Source organism: Bos indicus x Bos taurus, chromosome 15 (genome assembly GCF_003369695.1).
Source record: "Bos indicus x Bos taurus breed Angus x Brahman F1 hybrid chromosome 15, Bos_hybrid_MaternalHap_v2.0, whole genome shotgun sequence".
Classification (NCBI taxonomy): domain Eukaryota; kingdom Metazoa; phylum Chordata; class Mammalia; order Artiodactyla; family Bovidae; genus Bos; species Bos indicus x Bos taurus.
Window position 1 is genome coordinate 27,475,587 of NC_040090.1, and position 20,367 is coordinate 27,495,953.

The 20,367-nt window shown below is 55.6% G+C and overlaps 2 protein-coding genes across 9 annotated transcripts in view; both read right to left on the minus strand.

Moving 5' to 3' along the window:
• MYO7A (myosin VIIA) overlaps nucleotides 1-2,963 on the minus strand; it is a 103,972-nt gene extending 101,009 nt beyond the window's left edge. For 2 of the 3 annotated variants that reach the window (XM_027562807.1, XM_027562808.1), the window contains exons 1-2: nucleotides 2,680-2,940; nucleotides 722-785 (exon numbers count right to left, since the gene is read on the minus strand). In XM_027562807.1, coding sequence (XP_027418608.1) covers nucleotides 722-739 — 18 coding nt within the window. In that variant the 5' untranslated portion in view covers nucleotides 740-785; nucleotides 2,680-2,940. Of the gene's footprint in view, nucleotides 1-721; nucleotides 786-2,679 lie in introns of all 3 variants that reach the window. The other variant, XR_003514674.1, reaches the window with a different exon arrangement.
• Nucleotides 2,964-4,896: 1,933 nt separating this feature from the next.
• CAPN5 (calpain 5) overlaps nucleotides 4,897-20,367 on the minus strand; it is a 57,353-nt gene continuing 41,882 nt past the window's right edge. For all 6 annotated transcript variants that reach the window (XM_027562814.1, XM_027562809.1, XM_027562811.1 and 3 more), the window contains 10 exons: nucleotides 19,301-19,509; nucleotides 16,026-16,218; nucleotides 15,021-15,214; nucleotides 14,270-14,347; nucleotides 12,657-12,852; nucleotides 11,876-11,998; nucleotides 10,538-10,734; nucleotides 9,314-9,429; nucleotides 8,705-8,841; nucleotides 4,897-7,441 (listed from right to left, as the gene is read on the minus strand). In XM_027562814.1, coding sequence (XP_027418615.1) covers nucleotides 7,259-7,441; nucleotides 8,705-8,841; nucleotides 9,314-9,429; nucleotides 10,538-10,734; nucleotides 11,876-11,998; nucleotides 12,657-12,852; nucleotides 14,270-14,347; nucleotides 15,021-15,214; nucleotides 16,026-16,218; nucleotides 19,301-19,509 — 1,626 coding nt within the window. In that variant the 3' untranslated portion in view covers nucleotides 4,897-7,258. The remainder of the gene's footprint in view (nucleotides 7,442-8,704; nucleotides 8,842-9,313; nucleotides 9,430-10,537; nucleotides 10,735-11,875; nucleotides 11,999-12,656; nucleotides 12,853-14,269; nucleotides 14,348-15,020; nucleotides 15,215-16,025; nucleotides 16,219-19,300; nucleotides 19,510-20,367) is intronic.

The following is a 20,367-nucleotide window of genomic DNA, read 5'->3' on the forward strand; positions in this document are numbered from 1 at the left end:
CTCCCGATCCTACCTTCTCACACACAAATCCACATACTCACACTCAAACACGCAGCTGCCGGATGAGGCTGCCCACTGGTCCCAGATGGTCCTGGAGGACATGAGGCCACTGGTCAAGCCCCCAAGGGCACACCCCCACCAGCCCAGGGGCCTGGTGCCAGACCAACCTGGCGCAGGGCCCACATTCCTGGCTCTGGAGACCAGGAGCTCATTAGAGCCTCGGGCTAATCACGGGGAAGGGCTGAAGGTCAGGGGCCATTGTGACCCTGGGAAAGAAGAGGGGCTGGAGGACTCAGCTAGGGGCAGCACCTCTGCTTCTTCCCCATATTACCCAGGGGCTGCAGCTCCAGCCATGTCACCCCGACTCACTGCTCCCCAGGCAGGCTCAAGGCCCTTCCAGGTCTGGCTTCAGTAGACTTGCCAACTCCCTCTTCTCTTTCCCCAAGAGTTTTCCTACATTTGGGCCTTTACTCATGCTGTTCCACTGCCTGGAACACCCAGGGATTTGGAGATATATATAAATAAGTAATTTCTGACCAGCGGGGTGAGTGCAATGAGAAAGGGAGGTCCCAACAGACATCTCAGAGGGAGAAGTTCTAGACTGAGCCTGAGAGAGTCAGGAAAAGTTTCACACCTGGGTTTTGAAGCATAGATAGGAGTTTTCTAGGGTTATTCCTGGCATAGAAAGATGAAGGCCAGTGGGGTGGGGGGAAGCACTCACCTGCTGAAGAATCACCATTGTCCTTGGTCAAATGCTCCTGCTGCCCGCCTGGCCAGACACGATTCTGCAGGGAAAGAGACCATAGCAAGCCTCTGAACAAGCCAGCCCTGGAAGCACTGGGCCTGCCTGGGGTCACCTGGGCTCTTCCCAAAGCCCAGCCCCTCCTGCCTCTGGGGAACCCTCTCTGGCTTCTCTCCCTCTGGCCACAGCCCAGCCTGTGTGACCTGAGCCTCTGCCACTGTCACCAGCTCCACTGCCCAGAGCAGCTGAGCTGTTCTCTCACTGCTGTTATTCAAAGGTTCCCAAAGGGCTCCTAAAGTAGCAGCAAGTACAGCCCCATTCACCCAGACACATGGGCAAAGAGGCCCAGAGAGGGACCAAGACTTGCCAAAGGTCACACAGCAGGGCAGGGCAAATTCAGGACTAAGACTTGGTCTCTAACCACCCAGCTCAGGGCTGCCCCAGGAGTGCAGGGGACAGGGACAGGCTGGCCCAAGAGGAAGGTCAGGCTGAGCATGACCTGCTCATGACAGCCCCTGCCTTCAGGATGGTGACCCTAGTCTCTCTTCCATTTTGCGTTTAAGGCCCAGACTGTGCCTCTAAAGCTTGCTTCCCTGCTTTCTCCCTGCCCTACCCTTGCCCTTAGGCCATCCTCAGCACTCACTCTTGAAATATGCCAGCCCTTTTCATACCTCTTGTCCTTTGCATACTCTGGCCCCTCTGCCTGGAACTCAAATTCCTACCTAGGTTTCATGGCACCTCTTCCAGGAAGCCTTCCCTGACCATCCCCAGGCTGCCAAGAGCTCTGATGTTTCCCTCTGTCTAGCCCTGACTATATGCATTTGCTGTCTGGTCAGGGTCTGTCCCACCCCTGCTTCCAAAGTAGGGGAGTTGATCCAGGGCAGGGTGTGGGGCTCAGCTATTACCTCATACAGCCCAGGGCCAGATCCATGGCCAGCTCAGGAAGAACTTGTGGGGCTGAGCGTGGTGATCAATGTCAACCCCAGCCCATAGGCTCTGGCAGGAGGCCCCTCCGGTCCCCTACCTGCCTCCCAGGATGAGAGGATGAGCATCAATTTTTCATAAGGTCCATTCAGAGGCACTGGGGCATTTGATCCTCTGCCCATGACACTGCCTGATACCTGAGCCCTGACCCCTGCCCTGGGGCTCCAGGATACAGCAGGCACACTGTCTTTCTGGAGACTGCACTCGGCCTGGGTACTTGGCTGGGAAGAGAATTCAACAAGGACTGCCCAGCTGTGGTGCTGGGCCTTCATGGCTTTAAGCGGGTGGAAAGGGGTTGTTGAAAGGGAGTAGAATTTAAGGGCCAAATGTAAGGAAAAAGCTACAGAACAGACTTTTTTTCCCTAAAAATAAAAACTAATCCCTGTTCAAGTTAATTACTTTTTAATTGACAACAGGGAACAGAGAACTGATTGTACATGTCCACGGAGGAGCCAGAATACTGGAATGGGTTGCCATGCCCTCCTCCAGGGATCTTCCTGACCCAGGGATCAAACCCGCATCTCTTATGTCTCCTGTATTGGCAGGCAAGTTCTTTATAATTAGCACCCCCTGGGAAGCCCTTGGGAGAAGGCAATGGCACCCCACTCCAGTACTGTTGCCTGGTGGGGCTTCATCTCCCATTTCACAGATGGGAAATTTAAGGCACAGACTAAGTGACTTACCCAAGGAGAGAGAGAAAGAGATAGTGGCTGAGAGAGGCCTAAGGAGACAAAGAGTCAGGGGCAGAGTACTCTCTGCCACTCCTTTCCCCCACCCTCTGCATGTCATTCCCAGCCTCCCTTCCCGTCCCAGCTCTTGTCAGAGAGATGGCAGGGGGCCCAGACCGGGAGCAAGTAGGGGCAGTAGCTCCAGGGTGGCCCGAGCCCCTGACTCCCCCGAAATTTAGCAAACCTTTCTCCCAGTGCCCAGGAGAGTGAGCAGCCTGTCCTTACCTGGCTCCCAGCTGCCCGGCACCGCGCTGCAGCTGTCACCTGCAAAGAGGGCTCAGGAAGCTGGGTTGGGGGACCTGGGCCAGCCTGCAGAATGCACCCCCTCCTCTTCAGCCTCACTCTGGGCCTTGCTCTGGGGTCGCTCTGGGTTTTTCACAGCATGACTCTCTCTCTCAGTCTCTCCCGCCCAGGGCAGCTCTCTGGCCAGCACGGCTGCCCTCTCCTTCCCACTCTGGAGCCTTCCCCCGGGAGGCGGAGTCGGAGGGCCCTCAAAGGTCTGGGTGTCGTGACATCAGCCTGGGAGGCGGGCTGTGCTGCCCAGGGCCCTGGCAGGGAGGACCGGCCACCCCGCGGGGAGGCAGGGGCACCGAGGCCTTTCTCGGCTGTGTGGCTGACCTGCGTGGAGCCAGGCCCGGGGCCCCTCACGCCAACCTCAACTGCCTCCTATCCTTTGCAGTAATACCCACCACCTGCTCTCAGCACCTAGGCTCTCAGGAAACCTCGTTCTGATCCTGACTCTGTCACTGAATTGCTGGGTCTGGGCCCTTGCCTGCTCTCTGCTACACCTGGTTCCTTCTCTGCAAAATGGCTGTGAGAGCAAAGGACCAGCAAGCAGGGAGGGAGGTAGCGAGCCCTGCCTCCTGGCCCTTCCTCCCCGCCCCACACACACAGCCATTGCCTCAGGCCACTTCCCGAGGGCTCCCCTCAGAGGTGTCCCCTGAAGCTCATCACTTCACCACCAACCCACAGCTTGTTCTGCGGGGGTAAGGGACGGGGGTGCCTGTGGTCACTCAACATCCAGGAAACTTTGTCAAACCTGCTGACTGTGTGACTCAGGCAAATTGAAGTGGAAAATGTGATTTTACAGTAGGGGAGGAGAGTAAAAAAGGAAGAATAAATAGTGTTTGCTATTAGCGTCAGGGAAGACAGTGACGCCCAGGACTCCCCGCTGAGACCTGGCCCTTGCACTTAAGGGCCCTTAGCCTGCAGCGACCCTGGCAGCTGCCCCAGACAAGCAGGCCTCTCCAGGGAGCTTTGGCCGGGGTGGAGGGAGGCGCTCTTTTGAATTCTCTGTAACTGGGATGTGCCTGAGGGAAGGGGCCACCTAGCTGCCACCCACAGGATGGTGTAGGGCACCTGGTGTGGAGAGGGGAACCAATGGCCCAATGGCGCCCCCTGGAGAGCAGGGATAAGCATCCAGCCTGTGCCTGGAGCACCTGGGTGACAGCACTGGAACTCAGCCTCTGCGGGGGCAGGGGTCCCCTCAACCTGACGATCTTGACCCCTGAAGACCCCTGGCTGCAGGAGTGTGTTTGACCAGGAGCCCATGATACGAGTTGCTCCCGGACCCCGTCCCTGCTGCTGGACTCCCACCCGTCGTCTGGGGAGGTTCCTCTTGGCACCTAGCACCCCCCATACCTAGCACCCCCTAATCATCTCTTGCCAAGCATCCAAGAGTGGGCGGGCAATGGTGTCAGCCTCACACCGATGGGAAAATTGAGCCCTGGAGAGGAGACGGTGTTCCAGGCAGAGTGCAGGGATGGAGAGAAGCAGTAAGGAAGGGGATGAGGGGTCGGGCATGTGTTTCTCTCCAGCTGCTGTGTAGCTACACCTACTCAGCACCCACCTGGGGCCAGGCACTAAGCTAAGGTGGGCACCTCATTCATCATGTCCTTCTCTCCGTCTTAGGGGGAAATGTTGGTCTTAATTCAGTTATTTCTCTCTTGTTCCCCTCCCTCAACCCAGTCACAAAGTTCTGTCCATTCTATCTCCATAATGTACCCGGTTTCTCCTTCCAGTCCTGGCTTTCTGGCTTGAGCTGCCGGCATCTTCCCCCCAACAGCCTCCACTCTGGTCCACACCCCATCTGTGCCCCCACAAGCCCATCTCCTTTTTGGCCTCCTTCACGCAACTGCCCCCAGCAGGCTCTCACACCACCTCACCACTCATTCTGTGTCCCTCCCCAGTCTGGAGACTGCCCCACAGAAGGCACTCTGGCTGTCTCGCTGCACCCCCAGTGCCTGGGACAGATGTGAAGGTGAAGGGACAACTGAGTGATCCCTATGACAGCAACCCTGTTCCCCGTGGGGAGCGAGGGAGAGCAGGGCCCAGCCTCAGCTGCGACTACCTCATGCGACTCTCAGACCAGAGGACAGTCCCCCAGGCCCAGGAAACGTCCCCTTCACTGTCATTCCAGGGACAAAGACACAGGCAAGCCTCTCTGGAATCGTGGTAACATTTATTCTGAGAACAGAACAGGTCTCCACTCACCTGACCCCTGAGCTCGGCCCTGAGGGGTGAGTCAGGGTGGCACAGAGCAGGAGCCCCACCCATCTTCAAATGGGGACTTGAGGCCCGTGGAAGCTGCAGGGTGCACCAAGCAAGCAGAGCAGCTGCTCTCCCCACCCAACCTCCAGCCCCAGCCTGAAAGACCTCCATCTTCACATACCCAGGCCCCAGGACCTTCTGGGACCCAGATCATCACACAGCCAGGAGCCAGCCTGGCCCACCCAGAGGGGTGGGAAGCAAGGGCAGGACTGCTGAGCCAGTTTTGTTTGAGAAGGGGGCAGGGGACAGTGCCCAGCCCCCAGGCAGAAGCCCATGCAGATCACCCAGTTGGCCGTGGGTTCCCCCATAGCCCAGGTGCACGTGGCTGAACAAAGACCCACGTGTGGGCCCGAGGTTCCAGGCTGGCTTATCTGGCCCTCGGCTCTCCACCCAACTCTCGAGTCTTCCTTTCCAATAGACATTGAGAAGTGGTGATTACATGACCGTGTATAGTGCATACGCATACAGAGATATACAGAGAAAGGGTACTGTTTTGCCCTTATTCAGCACTTGTTAGGAAGAGTGCTGACAGTTGAGAATTATTGGCCCCACTTTGCAGAAGGGGAAATCGAGGCACAGGAGGTTTAAGCAACTTGCTCCTGGTCATACACAAAGTCCTCACCCTAGGCTCAGGTTCAGGAAAAGAAATCCTCTTGTTCTCCTTGTCCTTCAGTTCCTGGCCCCTCCCATGTCCCAGGACCAGGACACAGGGGCAGAGTGGGCTGGAGTAAGGAGGCAAAGTCAAGGATCCAGCAGATCCAGCCAGGACACTGCACCGAAGAGCCAGATCTGGAGCCAAAAAGTCAGGTTTCCCTGAAGGAATTCCCAGCAAGGCCACAGGAATTCCCCATCTTGAATCAACTGGACTTTTTCATTTACATCACCTGGTCTGGAGCCCAAGAAGGACACAGAAGAGACCCAAAACTGGCCACAGCCCTAACACTCTAAGAACACAGCTGACGCCAGTTGGCAAAGCATCCCAGGACAAACCCGTCTTCTTCATCCACCTCCAGACCTCCTCTGAGACGGTATGACCTCGCTCACGTCCCTCCCCAAGCAGATCAAAATAAAATCAGAGGATCACAGGAAGTGGAGTTTAAGAAGAAAAAAGGGTTCAGGCTTTCAGTTTTCCTTTAAAAACCCCTGGTTAAAATTGAGAGTTAAAACAGAAAAATATAAAACCTTGAGGACTAAAAGGAGCATTTTGGTCCGGGCAGCAAGAGGGTTATGGCTCCTCAGCCGCGTTTTTGGGGGGAATGTTGGTGGAGGTGCCTCTGGTCAGGTAGTGGATTTACCATCTCCTGCCAAGTGTAATGGGTGACCTGCAGGCTAGAGACCACCACCCCGGAGCCTCTGCTCCGAGGAAAAGCCCAGGTCTTGCAGCAGAGTGTGCCCTGGGAGCGAGTGCCTCCCATGGAGTCCCCACACCCCCCTCCACCTGCTGGCCCACTACACCAGACACACTCCTTTCCACATCAGGGCAGTGGGGGCAGGATGCCCTTCCTCGACACCACTGCCACCGCCTCTCCAGGGACCCCAAGCCAGAGGCTGGGAATGAAACGGAACCTAGGAGCAGGCGACCGCAGCCCCTCTGGGCATCTGCCTCTGAGAGGACCTGAGAGCAGAGGAGAGGCCCAGGACAGTGGCCTGGCTCCATCGGGGGTCTCACGGACATGTTTACTCATTTGGCAAATCTCCTCTGAATAAAAACGACAGGCAGGTGAGTGGGTAGGACTGCAGAACGGACAGATGTCACCTGCACATGTCTCTAATTCCAGCCTCAGCAGGAACCCAAGAGCCAAGCAGCCTTTCACAGTGGCTCGAAAACCAGATGAAGATGACAGAGACAGCAAGTCTGGGACACAGGGCAGGCCCTGGGGACACGTGGGACAAGGGTGGGCCTTGGGGATGTGGCAGTTCGTGTGTAAACAAGTGACATCTTGGCACTCTGTTGGCAGACAGCAGGGCCTTGGGAAAAGGTTTTCAGTGGACAGAGCCCCTTAGCCATGGTGGCAGTTGGGGTAGGGGGTGCTATTTTAAATCTCAGGCAAGAAGACTCCTCCATGAGAAGGGAATGCTTGGGGGTCCTTGGGACACTGAGGCCCAGAGCGGGGCAGAGACCTCCCAAGGTCACACAGCAGGTCAGTGCAAAGGTGGGAAAAGGACCCCTTGTCCTGCTCCCAGGCTAGTCCCTGGCCAGGGTGGGGACATGCAGAGGTGATGAGAGCTGCAGGTGCAGGTAGGTGGGTGGGCATCAGACAGCCGTGAGGGAGGCACTGCTGAGCACGCGCACAGCGACAGTGCCCGGCAGGTCACTGGGCTGCCGGCTGTTGCGGTCGCGGAGGTGGAGGGTGTGCAGGGCCTGGAGGTCGTCTGCGTTGGCTTTCAGGTGCACCTGGCCCAGGAACTCATCTTTCAGGACTCGGTGGTTCCAGATCTGGAAAGAGACAGAGGATGGTGCAGGGTCATCGCTGAGGAGAGGAGCATGGGTCTGTGGGGCTGCGGCAACAGTGGCAGAGCCTTGAGTCTCCTTCCTGGGGCGCAAGATGGGCCAAGGAAAAGGAGCCCTGCACCGCCTCTGCCTCACCAGGGACCTTGGGCAAGGCTGTGCCCCTTCCAGAGCCTCTGGCTTCCTCCCATCCGTCAAAGCTCCCTTCCATGTCTAAAGTCTGTCACTATTAGCTCTGCTGTTGACCTTGGGTGACCTTGGACAAATGATACACCCCCTGCTCTGGTTTCCCCATCTTTATTATGAGGGTTGGATCAGTGGCCCCTACGGGTCCTTTCAACCCCAACATCTATGGGTCTGCGATCACATCCAGTGGGACCCAGTGCAGTAGCTTCCCCAGGGTCCCCAGGCATTTGTGTACAGATGGTTTCTCACCCAGAGAGATGCTGGCCTGGGTCTTGGGGACAGGGCTTCCTGTCAGTGAGCTCAGAATCATGGCCACCTTGGCCTGAGAGGGTAAGGAAGCACACATCCAGAACCCTGGCTTTCTTTTTTATTTTTTAACTTTATCATTTACTTATTTTTGGTTGTGCTGGCTCTTCACTGATGCACAAGCTCTTCTCTAGCTGCAGCGAGCAGGGACTACTCTCTAGTTATGCTGTGCAGGCTTCTCTTGTTGTGGAACATAGGCTCTAGGGTGCTCGGGTTTCAGCAAGTCTCAGCCCCCAGGCTCTAGAGCACAGGCTCAGCAGCTGTGGCACACGGGCTTAGTTGCTCCACGGCATGTGGGATCTTCCTGGACCAGGGATTGACCCTGTCTCCTCCACGGGCAAGGGATTCTTTACCACTGGACCACCAGGAAGCCCCAGGACCCTGGCTTTCTGATCCTCTGCTCTCAGGCAACAGCCACCCCTTCCACCTGCCACCTGGGGAATTTAAGGAACAACTCCCAAGGCTTTGGGGCAAGGTGGGCAGAGATGACCACTGTCTGTGGCTGGGAGACTGACCCTGCTGTGTCCCACAATCACTCCAGCTTATCCACCCCATTCACCCAGCCCACGGAGGGGACTCCGGGGCTCCAGGAAGGACACACGGGAGACTTCTCAAGGCCACACCAGGTCAGGCACAGAGCGGGAACAAGAACCCAGCGTTCCTGGGTCCCTGTGGTCCCTGCCACACTGAGCTCAGCCATTCTGAGCGGGGAAACATGAGGCCAGGAGCCCAGGAGGGACGCCAGACAGGACAGCTTACCTGCACAGTGATGGGCTGGCTCGGCTTCTTGCGGTAGAAGACACCTTTCACATCATACTCGGGTGTCGAAGTGCCCTTCTGCACGGCCGAGCGGACTTTGTCCCCCTCACACTTGATGATCACGTAAGAGTTAGCCCCTGTAAAAGGGAGTGGGCAATGGGGTGAGGGTAGGGAATGGGGCAGGGCCCGGATGAGACAGAACTCTGGATTCAGAAGCCTGGGCTCATGTTTTCAGGAGAAGGGAGACCAGAGCCTGGCCAACTCCCTAACTTCCAGAGATAAGAAGGGGTACACTGTTAATCTCTGGCCTCCTTTACCAAGGCTGTTCCCCTTCCCAGAGCACCAGGTTTCATACCTTAACACCTCCACGACCTGTAGAAAGGCCACTTCCTCAAGGAAGCCTTCCCTGAACCCTCCCTCCCAGCTGCCTGATCCTGCACCTGACTGCCCCGCACACTGGAGACTGCCCGTGGGCAGATGGCAGAGCCTGCTCCACTCAGCGTGCCCAGCTTCATCCCAAGGATGGGCCCAAAGTGGATTTCAGGAGAGCTATCGAGGCTGACGGGGGCTGGGGGACGGGGGCTGGGGGCTTTCTGCAGGCAAGCTCACCTGTCGGGGAGTCTTTGAGACCTGCAGCCCCCAAGACGTGTACCTGGGTCACCTGCTGGGGATAGCCGCACAGGGAGCTCCAGCAGGTGCGGGGAGGCTCGTCCAGGCGCAGCTCCCTGGTGCGGGGCAGAGGAGAAGAGGTGGGAGGTGATGGAGAGGGGCCAGGAAGGCGGAAAGTCAGGGGATTCGAGGGCAAGGCAGGGGCAGGAGCAGTGCTGCGTCCACGCAATGCTGGACTCGGGCAAACAAACCCCTGTCAGCTTCCTGCGGCTGCATCCTGACCCCAGGGTGCCCCCTCCTCCCTCAGGGAAAAGCAGTGTGCTATGCCTTACGGAGTGTCAAGCACTCTGCTGGGAGGAGCAGGTATTGTTTCTAATCCTCACAAAGCCCTGAGAGCTAGGTAACTATTAGGCCCATTTTACACACTAGGAAGCATCAGACTCACTGGGCTTCCCTGGTGAATCAGATGGTAAAGAATCTGGCTGCAAATATAGGAGATTGGGATTCGATCCCTAGACTGGGAAGATCTCCTGGAGAAAGGAATGGCTACACACTCCAGTATTCTTGCCTGGAAAAATCCCATGGACAGAGAAGCCTGGCAGGCTACAGTCCATAGCGTCTCAAAGAGTCGGACACAACTGAGTGACTAACACTTACTTACTTAGGCTCACTGGGGAAAAGGGCTTGCCCACACAGCACAGACTGGCCGGACCGAGGTCCACTGATTCCACAAGCTGCCTCCCCAGTCTGGGATGTGGGACTCTGGGCTGCCTACCAGGTGGGAGGGCAGGGCGGGGACGCACAGGGATGCACCGAGGCAGGCTTGGGGGTGGCTTCAGGGTCTACCTAGTAGGACTCTACCACTAGCCGCATGACCTCAGAAAACTACCCCCAACCTCAATCCGCAATTCTGATCTGTAAAATGGAAGCATCAGACCTCCCACCCAGCGTTCAGGAAGAGCAAACAGCATGAGTGAAAGCTTTTTTGTAAACTGTGAAGAGCTGTGCACACGTGAGCAGTTGTTCCTTCACGTGGATGAGAGAGGCTGGGACAGGGAGGAGAGAAGGGCAAAAGAGATGGGTGCTGATGTCAGCCCAGGGAGGCTGGAGGCCCAGGCTCCACGCCTTGGGACGACACTGAACATGTCTGGGCTGCATATGGTGGGTCAGCCTGGAGTGGCCCTGGGCCCGGCCAACCCTGGCCCCCGGCCGGCCCCCACGCACCGGCAGTTGGAGGGCACGTCAGTGAAGACTCGGAGCAGGAACTCGCCAGTGTGGCCTGGCTCGAAGGTGGTGGGGATGATGACGTAGCGGCCCTCGGGCTGCTCCGTGCGCAGGAAGACGCTGCGGGAGTTGATGTAGATGGAGCTGGCGGCCCTGTGCTGCAGGCTGTGCATGCGGTACTGGCGGTTCTCCTCCACCTGCCAGGGGCGGAAGCGCTGGGTCTCACAGAGCCCCCCTCTCATCCCACCCTGCATCTCTCAACTCTGCCCCCACTTGATGACCAGACTAGGCAAATCTACAGTCAGAAGTAGACCAGCCTCTGCCTAGGGCTGGGGGAGCGGTGGGGGGGCCAGGTGGATGACATTGGGTAACGTCGACTAAAGGGCATGAGGTTTCTTTTGGAGGTGATGAAAGTGTCTTAAAGTTGAATGTGGTGATGGCCATACAACTCTATGAGTGAATCACGTGGTCTGTGAATTATATCTCATGAAGCTGTTGGGGTGGGAGGCAGTGGCAATGGGAATCCCCCTGGTGACAATGTCCGTGGGGTTTCTGACATCATAACAGAACCAAGAAGCACTGTCTGTCCAGGTCACAGCATGTGTCCAGAAATGACATCACCGGCTAACAGGATATGCTAGACCATTTCATTCTTGGAAGATGCACCATGCAGTCACATCAGCAAAGGTCATGCCACGTCAAAGTCACAATATTAGCACACAGTGAGTGTCCCAACACACTGACATGAACAAACTGTCATAATACGACCCAGCATACCAAAGGCCAGGGCCTCAGCTCAGGCCATGGCCTTAGCAGGTACACGTGGTTTCACTGGGTTCTTGGTGTCTGGCAGGCCCACACTGTCCCTCTATGCAGAATGTCATCATAACACAGGGCATCACAACATGTGGAACGTCTCGGGGCCCCGGGCCAGGGAGTGGCCGGTGGGAACCCCACCTGGCTCTGCCCAGGAAGCCTCCTCCCAGTGCCCAGCAAGGCCTCCGACTCAGTGGGACCAGAGCCCTGAGGGAGGGAGCAGCGTGGGGCCTCCCAGAGCCCAGCCCCGAACGCCAGCAATCCTCCCCTTTTCTGTCCAGACAGCCTGTGGTTCTGGGGCAGGAAGAAGTCAGGCTGCAAGTTCCCATGGGGCCAATGCAAGGCAGGCTGGGCGTCTGTGGAGACTGAAACAGGACCCATGTCACAGCATGCCCAGGGCATCAGCCAACGTGTCCAGGGTGACACGGTGAGGTCGGAGACCAAAATGTTCCAGAATGTTCTCTCCCAGGCCCAGGCAGCTCAGACTCTCCTCACCCAGAGCAGAGCCGCAGCTGGCCTCACCTTGTAGATGTCAAAGCCAATGGCTAGATTTTCACCCTTGCCGTCCCGGCGGGTGGACTGTTTTGGCCGCTGCTGGATGGAAATCAGCACTTCATCTTCGGGCTTTTTGACATCAAAGATGTACTGTGGGTGGGGCAGAGAAAGAGGGACATGCAGTGAGACCATACCGAAGAAAATGGGCTAGCTGGCTCCGGAAGCTGTGTGTGCTTGGGCGAGTCACATCACCTCTCTGAGCCTCAGTCCCTCATCTGTGAGATGGGCTGACAATGCCCAACCCTGCACGTGGGGTGGGAGGACTTGGGGAGATGATGGATGCTCAGCTTTAAGACTTCACTGAGCAGTTGGTGCTCAATGAAGGCACACCAGGAGTGAGGACTAGGTGGGTTCCAGGGTCATGACCAAGGAGGCTGCAGAGGAGGAGTCCCTTTGGGGAGTCAGCCTGGCTGAGTTCCCCTGGAAGGAGCAGCACTGTGTGTGGAAACAAGGGATCTGAGCCTGAGCCCAGCCTCTAAATAAAATATCCCTATAGCTCTTGTCAGGACACTCATTAGTCCTCCAGGCCTGTTTCCTCGTCTTGACCAGGTGCAGGTGAGATCATGAGGCTGGGGGTGACAGGACCACGCAAACATGCCCATCCAACCCCACTGTACAAACAGATGTGCTGAGATCCACGGAGGAGCAGGGAGGTACCCAGGGTCACACAGGAGGCCATGGCAGGACTTTGGCGGGGGCCCCACAGCTGCTCGAGGGGCGGTGGGCAGGGGAACCCAGGGAGGCCCACCTGCGGGTTCTGGAAGAAGCTGTCCTTGTGGTTGATGCAGCCCCCGCTTCGGTTCTGCAGTGGGTCCTCGTGCCGCGTCCAGGCGCCACGCAGCCGGGCCTCCTCCCACGTCTTGTGGATGCTCAGGTAAGACGTGTTGATCAGACGGCACTTGATGATGTCCGTGAAGTAGCGGCACAAGTCCTCGAAGGTCATCCTGGGTGTGGCAAGGGGCTAAGTTGGCCAGTCCCCCTCCCCGCCAGCTACCCACTCGCCCCACACCCTCTGGACCATGGCCCACACAGCAAGCGCAGACATGGCTTCACAGGGACCCTTCACGTCTCTTGTGGCCTCAGTCTCCTGCTTTGTAAAATGGGCATCAGTCTAACAGCAGCTGCCTACTTCGCAGAGTTTGCACAGGAATTAAGCTACTCAATAAAAACATGTAGTACAACTTCTGGCAGAAAGGAGTTGGCAAAGGCTGGCTGTTACAATCATTACTAGTACGAATAACTGATATGTACAGCCCTCTACAGTTTCTAAAGCATATTTCCATCCATTATAGTCCACGGCTAGTGGTTTGAACCCCTTGCTAGGTGAGCTGCAGTGACCAGGATGCTGCCACCCCTCCAGGAGCCTGGGTGGGAGGAAGGGAAGGGCCCACCCTCCTTCAAGTGTGCACATACATGAGAATATGCACATACATGCATCAAGGGTGAAGATATTTAAGAAAGGCCTTACGAGAAATTCTTCCCATTCCTAATGAGGGTTTTCTACTGCTGTTTTAATTCAACTGGCCCCTGAGCCAGACTGGGCAAAGTGGATCTCGTCCACAGGAGCCCAGACCAGAGGGCCTAGGTGGGTCTCCTGCAGCGACTCCCCTGACACCTTCAGGAGGGGACCTCACTAGGGTGCCAAGATCATTGCCATGTACCTCTGGGTCTGCCTGGAGCCCTCATAGCATCTCCCACACACAGGGTACCCTGTACCCCTCAGTCTCCAAATAAAGTGTCCTGCTGAAGACAGACACTGAGCCTAGCATACAGCCAGGGCTAAATGTAGAATGAATGAATGCAACAGTGAATGAATGCACAAATCATGAATATGCTCTTTAAGCCAGGCTGCTATGATCTTCCCAGCCAACCTGCCTTGCCTCCCTGAACTCACTCTCCACAAACCCAAGCATGCTTTCTTGCCTCTGGGCTGAGTCTCCACAAGGCTCCTTTGCACCCTGAGTCTTAGCTCCTCTGTGAGGCCTCTCCTCTTCCTACCTGCTCTTGGCATCAGGCAGCCATGTGCCCTACGTCCTCTGGTCAATTGCCCACTAGTACCTGGTCTAGTAACCTGGTCTACTTGCTGAGGGCTCTGCCTGGGTACCAGAGCAGCACAGGGTCCCCTGAGGTGGGAGGTGGGAAACCATGGGGACAAAATGGTCCATTCTGCCCAGTTCACTTCACAGGGGCAGAAACAGGCCCAAAGAGATGCCGTGACTTGTCCAAGGTCACACGACAAGTTGACCATGAGGCATTGGCTAGAGCCCTGACTCCTGCCATCCTGCCCAGTGCTCCCTACCTGGCACACAGGAGGGTCCCCTCTCAGCCCTGGACACCTGCCCTGGGCAAGGGCACACTCACCAGAACTCGCCGTCATCCTGCACGGTCACACCCAACTTCTCCCGCTCACTCTTGCTCACCTTCTGCCACTCCTCTGAGCTGGGATGTGAGCACAGGGAGGCAAGAGGGGAGAGGATCAGAGGAGGAACCCCAGCAGAGCCACCCTGGCAAGGGACAGGAGGCATGAGGGATGGCTCAGCAACAGGCCTCCATCAGTGTGGGGATGGTCAGGGGCACAGGGCCATGCCCAGCCCCTCTCCAAGAAGCCTTCTCTGCCCACTCTTGCAGGTAACGGTGGGCTGCCAGGACCTGGGGGGTCTGGGAGCCAAGCTTCAGGCTCGGGGAGAAGGGGGAGCTGACTCTCAATGAAGGGAGCTCCTTCAGTGGGGGTCTGGGCTCCACTCCTCTCCTGGCCTCACCAGGGCCATGAGCCAAGCACAGGGCAGTCGCTCCCATTCCCACTCCTGGTGGCCTCCCTTCCTGCTTTCCTCACTCTTGCACCGGAGGGGTCTCTACATCCCCTAAGGAATCAGCTCCTCCCTACCTCCAGACCTCCACCCACACTGAATCCACCCCACAACCTCCTCCAAAGACAGTCTTCTCCTAATGCCATCCTCCCCGCAAATCCTTCAAGGCCCCAGCCCTGGCGCCACCTCCTCCAGGAAGCCCGCCATGGTCTTGCCCAAGCCCCCGGCGCTCAGCCCTCCCACCTGGTGCCTGCCCTGTGCTTCCCCTTTCACCGCCCCACCCACTCCCTCTCCCCGGGCCTCACGTGTCGCTCCAGGGCCCGTTCCACTCCCGCTCGCCCCAGGGGTTGCGCAGGCGGATCATGTCCAGCTTCTCCGACTTGAAGAAGGCCAGAAGGCCATGGCCCAGGCGCACCTTGCGCACATCCGTGATGGCGTACGCGTGGCCCTTCACCAGGCCACACGCCAGCCGGGCCTCCATGTCTGCCGCTGTCACTGCCTGTGGGACACAGATGCTCAGAGGCGGGGCCTGTCGGGCTCCAGCGGGAGCAGGGGGCACACCGCCCCCTATAGGACGGGGCGGGAATGGCAGCCCCGACGACCTCCTTCCTCTGCGGTTAGGGACTGACCTGGCATTCACAGCCCTTTACAAAGCCTGGGACCTGCAGTGGGGTCAGCCCACAGCTGTGCTGGAGTCCACTAACACTGATGAAATTCTGCAACCTGGCTGCTAAAACAGTAGCTCGACATCAACCATGGTGGGAGTATTTACACCACAGAAGTCAGACAATCAGGGCTTTTTAATTTTCCAGATAATCGTTTTATCAAAACACCACTTGGTCAGCCAAACATGGGTTCAAATTCTGCTTGAATCCCCGCTTTCCCACCCAAAACATGAGCAGTCAGTGAAATAAGACGATCCTCTTGTAGCTCCTGGGCCTGTGCCAGCAGGCAGAAGGGGCTCCCTTCCCTCTTCCAGCCGCCTCATGGCTTGATTTTTCAAAGCTTGGCTGATGACTCTCGAATATACAGACACCCATCTCTCCAACAGGAGAGGGCCAGAATGGGGGTGCTGGTTGAACAGTGTGGGCAAGGCCTTAGGGCAGGGGGCCTAAGGCTTGTGCTGTCCAGCCCTGGGGAAAGGCTGCACCCTCTAACTGCTCCCCTCCTCCCAGGAGGCCGAGGGTCTGATTTATGAGCCAGCCTGGGTAGGGGATCTGCCTGGGAAGCCACAGTCACCCCCCACCCCAGTCAGGTCAATGAAGGGTTGTGGGGGTAGCCTCTGGGGCTTGTTGTCTCTGTGCACTCACCTTGATGGAGGCGCTGATGAGGCCTCCCCGGCTGTGCACTTTCAGCACACGCTCAAAGAGCTGGTTCCTCTTGGCCTCGTCGTTGGCAAAGTCACCCTCGGTCAAGTCGATGGGCTCAGAAACCCCACCTGTGAAGTCCACCAACGCGTCCGCCGTGTTGCCTCCATCCAGGGCCTGGTAACAGCCCGCCAGCCTGGAAGCAACGTGGAAAGAACCCCTAGCTCAGATTCCCCAGCCTTATAGGGGAGATTTCTGAGACTCAGAGAGGTCAAGAGAACCACTCAGGTCACACAGCAGGTCACACAACAGAGCCAATACCAAAACTCAGGTCTCCGGCTCCGAGGCCAACATCCATCCCATGAACCACACCATTTTGTCACTCAAATTCCCCTTTGCCTTCACAGCCTCATCTTCAAAACCTAGCTGTCTAGAAATCCAGCAATTCTTTTCCAAATTGTTAAAAGTTCATATGTCTTTTGACATATCATTTCTGGATGACTAACATTATTAACAATGTACAACTGGAAATCATCTAAATGTCTAACAACAGGGAATTGGTTTTAAAAGCTAATGCTGCATCTCAACTCTGGAACATTAAGCAGCCATTGAGCAAAATGCTAAAGGAATTCTTACTGTGGGGAAAATGCTAGTGCTTTCTTGTAACATTTGAAAAAGCAATACAGTCGGATTCCAATTACAATAATTCATTTCAAAAAGATTAAGTATCTACTCCAGGTGGCAAAGTGGAAAGAATCTGTCTGCAAATGCAGGAGACATATGAGATGCAAGTTCTATCCCTGGAGTCAAGAAGATTTCCTGGAGTAGGAAATGGCAACCCACTCCGGTATCTTTGCCTGGAGAATGGACAGAGGAACCTGGCAAGCTATTGTCCATGGGGTTGCAAAGAGTTGGGCACGACTGAGCAACTGAGCACAATATCACAGGGGCAACATGTCAGATGCTAGAGACACAGCTGTGGCTCCTTTAGGGTCAAGGTCTTCAAGGCAGAATACTAAATGTGAATGTGAGTAGCAAAATGGGATATATGGCAAAATGTCCTTTCATAAGCCCACAGAACACCAGCACAGGCTTTGCAAAGTAACCAACAAACAAAAGAGGCATCAAAGATGTTAGAAGAGCTGCCAGTGGTGGAGGAGGGTGTGGGGAGAGCAAAGGGAGGAAATGGAGACACACAGAGGGGGCAGGCCTTGAGGGGACACTGTCATGCTGTCCCAAGCAGAGGAGCTGCCGCACTTATTAATCCAGATGGCCCAGAACCGGGAAGGGGAGAGCAGTGGCCTAGGAGACCATGTAGGAATATGGGAGAGTTTTATCCTCTGCATGGCTTTCTGTATTTTCTGGATTTGCTGTAACAGATACGTATTCATTTTATAATTTAAAAAGTAAACAAACTTTAAAAAGAAAACAAGCAAGCATAAATTGTACAGCCCTCTGTGGAAAACAAGTTGGTGGTTACTCAAAAGTGTAAACACAGGGACCTTCCTGGTGGTCCAGTGGGTAAGACTCCATGCTCCCAATGCGGGTGGCATGGGTTCAACCCCTGATCAGGGAACTAAGATCCTGCATGCTGCATGGCACAACCAAAATTAATGAACAAATAAATAAAATACTCTACAAAAATTTTTTTTTATATATAAACACAGAACTACAATATGACTGGATTGGCCGAAAAGATCATTCAGGTTTTTCCATAACATCTTACGGAAAAACCCAAAGGAGCTTTTTGGCCAACCCAATATATGTTACACAGACCTGAAAGCAGACACTCGAACAGATATTTGCACACCAGTGTTCACAGCAACACTATTCATAAGACTAAGCATGTGGAGACAACCCAAGTGTCTATCAACAGATAAACAGATAAACAAAACGCAGCACACACATACGACAGAATACTGCTCAGCCATAAAGAGAAGCAGAGTTTAGCTATATGCTAAACATATATGCTAAACAGATGGACCCAGAAAAGATTATGCTAACTGAGATAAGGCAGACACAGGAGGACAAGTATTCCACTTACCTGAGCTGCCTGGAATAGGAAAATTCATTGAGAAAAAAAGCAGAATGTTCCCAAGGTTGGGAGAAGGGATAAAAAGGGAGTTATTGTTTAGTGGGTAACAGAGTTTATGTGGAGGATGATGAAACACCATCACTGTCTATACTGGCTACAGACAGTGATGATGGGTACAAAGCATTGTGACTAACTGATGCCACTGAACTGTACATTTATACATGGTCAAAATGATAAATATTCTATTCTGGACAATTTTTTAAAATAATAAAATCTTTTTAAAAAATAATAAAAATTTTATTAAAAAAAAAAAAAAGAGCAAGCCTACCGAGTCACTGAGTGGGTCTCCCAGAATGGGAGGAGAGGAGCCTGCACCTAGGAACCTGGTGACCGAGTGACCACCAGGGGGCGGGTTTGCTTTCTTAAGATTAAAAATGGAAGCTTCCTTAATGGGTTTGTTTTTGATGATGGATTTTTTGTTTTTTCCCTTTACATTTACACACACACACACACACACACACACACTGTCCCAGGAGAGGGACAAATGCGTCTGGAAAGAGGAACCAGGGAGAGGCTCCTACAGCGCCAGCAACTGGTCTCTGACCCTGCTGCCCATCCTGCCCCAGGCTGTACCTGTCCTGCAGGGCCTGGGCAGGTCACTCGGCCCCAAAGCCTTCCACAGCTCAGCAAACCTTTGCTCAAGCCTGTGCTGGCAACACAGGGCCTGGCACAGAGCAGAAGGAGGAGTCAGCAAAGCTAGAATGGCTGGACAGTCTGGTAGACAGACCAATGGGTGGAGAGGGAGGCCCAGGGAGCAGGAAAGGCAGGGGTTTGGCCCACCCTCCTCGACCAGCCTGGCTTGGAGACAGCACAGCCCCAACAAGGCCTCCAAGGAGGGCTTGGCAACTTGGGTCTTTGGAAAAGAACCGTTGACCGAAATGGAGCTGCTGGCTCTGCCCCCCGCTACCTGCAGGACACCTGCCTGGGCCTCTGTCTTCCCAAGTAGAAGCAAGTAACTATATGAGGACCTAACACGAGGTACCCAGGGGCCCTTCAGTCCGGCCTCCACCGCACCTGGCGAAGGTTCAGCTGGCTGTGCTCTGGGTACTGGGCTCTGAACTTGCTATGTCTGCACCTGCCCCTCACCTCTGTGTGTGTGTGGCTGCAGCGAGATGAAGACCTCCAAAGCCCAAGAACAGCACCACCCCAGCCTAGCCACCCACCCACCCCCACTGGCACCTACTTGGCGTAGGCCTTCTCCACCAGGGCACACCAGAACTCATTGCGGGAGCTAGAGTGGCAGTAGATGAGCTGGTTGTTGACTGTGGGCAGCCGGTCGTCGATGACCACATCCACCCACTCCCCGAAGCGCCAGAAGTGGAAGTGGAAGATGCCCGCGTAGGCATTGGGCTTCTCGGGGTCCCACTCCTGCTCCTTCCAGTCTGGGATGACCTGGATCGGGAGAGAGGCAGGATGGGGACACAATGAGGGTCACAGCCAGCTTCCTGAGGAAGTGGGAATCAAATGGAAAGGAATACTGGGTTCACTCCCCATGGCGGCCATGAACCAATGAGAGTCCTTCTTATCTCCGGGCCTCTATGTCCCCACCCTTGCAGGGGCTGGAGGCTCCCTGAGGCCCTGTCATACTAGGATTCTATGAGCTTCCCCCTCCCTCCCATCTGCATCCTCCCCTCAGAAATATAGCAACATTCATCTCAGTCCTGCCTGGTCAGTGGTACCACCAGAAACTCCCTCCTTGCGTCCTGCCTGAACCAAAAGCCAGCAGTCACACTGGCGTCCCCTCTTTCCCTTTCTTCATCCAATCTGAGCACCCACATTCTTTGAAAATCCGTCTCCTCCTCTCGATCCCTTGGCACCACCCTGGCCCAGTCCTCCATATCCTCACCCCAGGACAGGGGAACAGCATCAGTAGCCACACCCACTCCTACACTGCACAGCAGCAGAGAGAGCTGTCTGATCAGGTCACTTCCCTGGAAAATAAGGTCCAAACCTTTAATGTGCTCTGTCGCTACCCCCACCTCCCCAGGCTCATTTCTCGGCCCCCATCCACCCCAGTCCCCACCCGCTGTGCCCTGCTCCAGGCTTTGCTTAGAAACTCTGCACCTGCTCTTCCTCCAGCTGACTCTCGCTGGTCCTTTAGGGCCTACCCTCCTCCTCCAGGAAGCCCTCCTTGACTCTTCAGACTAGGCCAGCACACCTGTCCATCCATCTCATGGCCCCTGGCACTTCTCCTCTGAGACACTTTCCCCAGTTATAATTACACAAGTGTGTGATGTGTTCGGCGCTGAT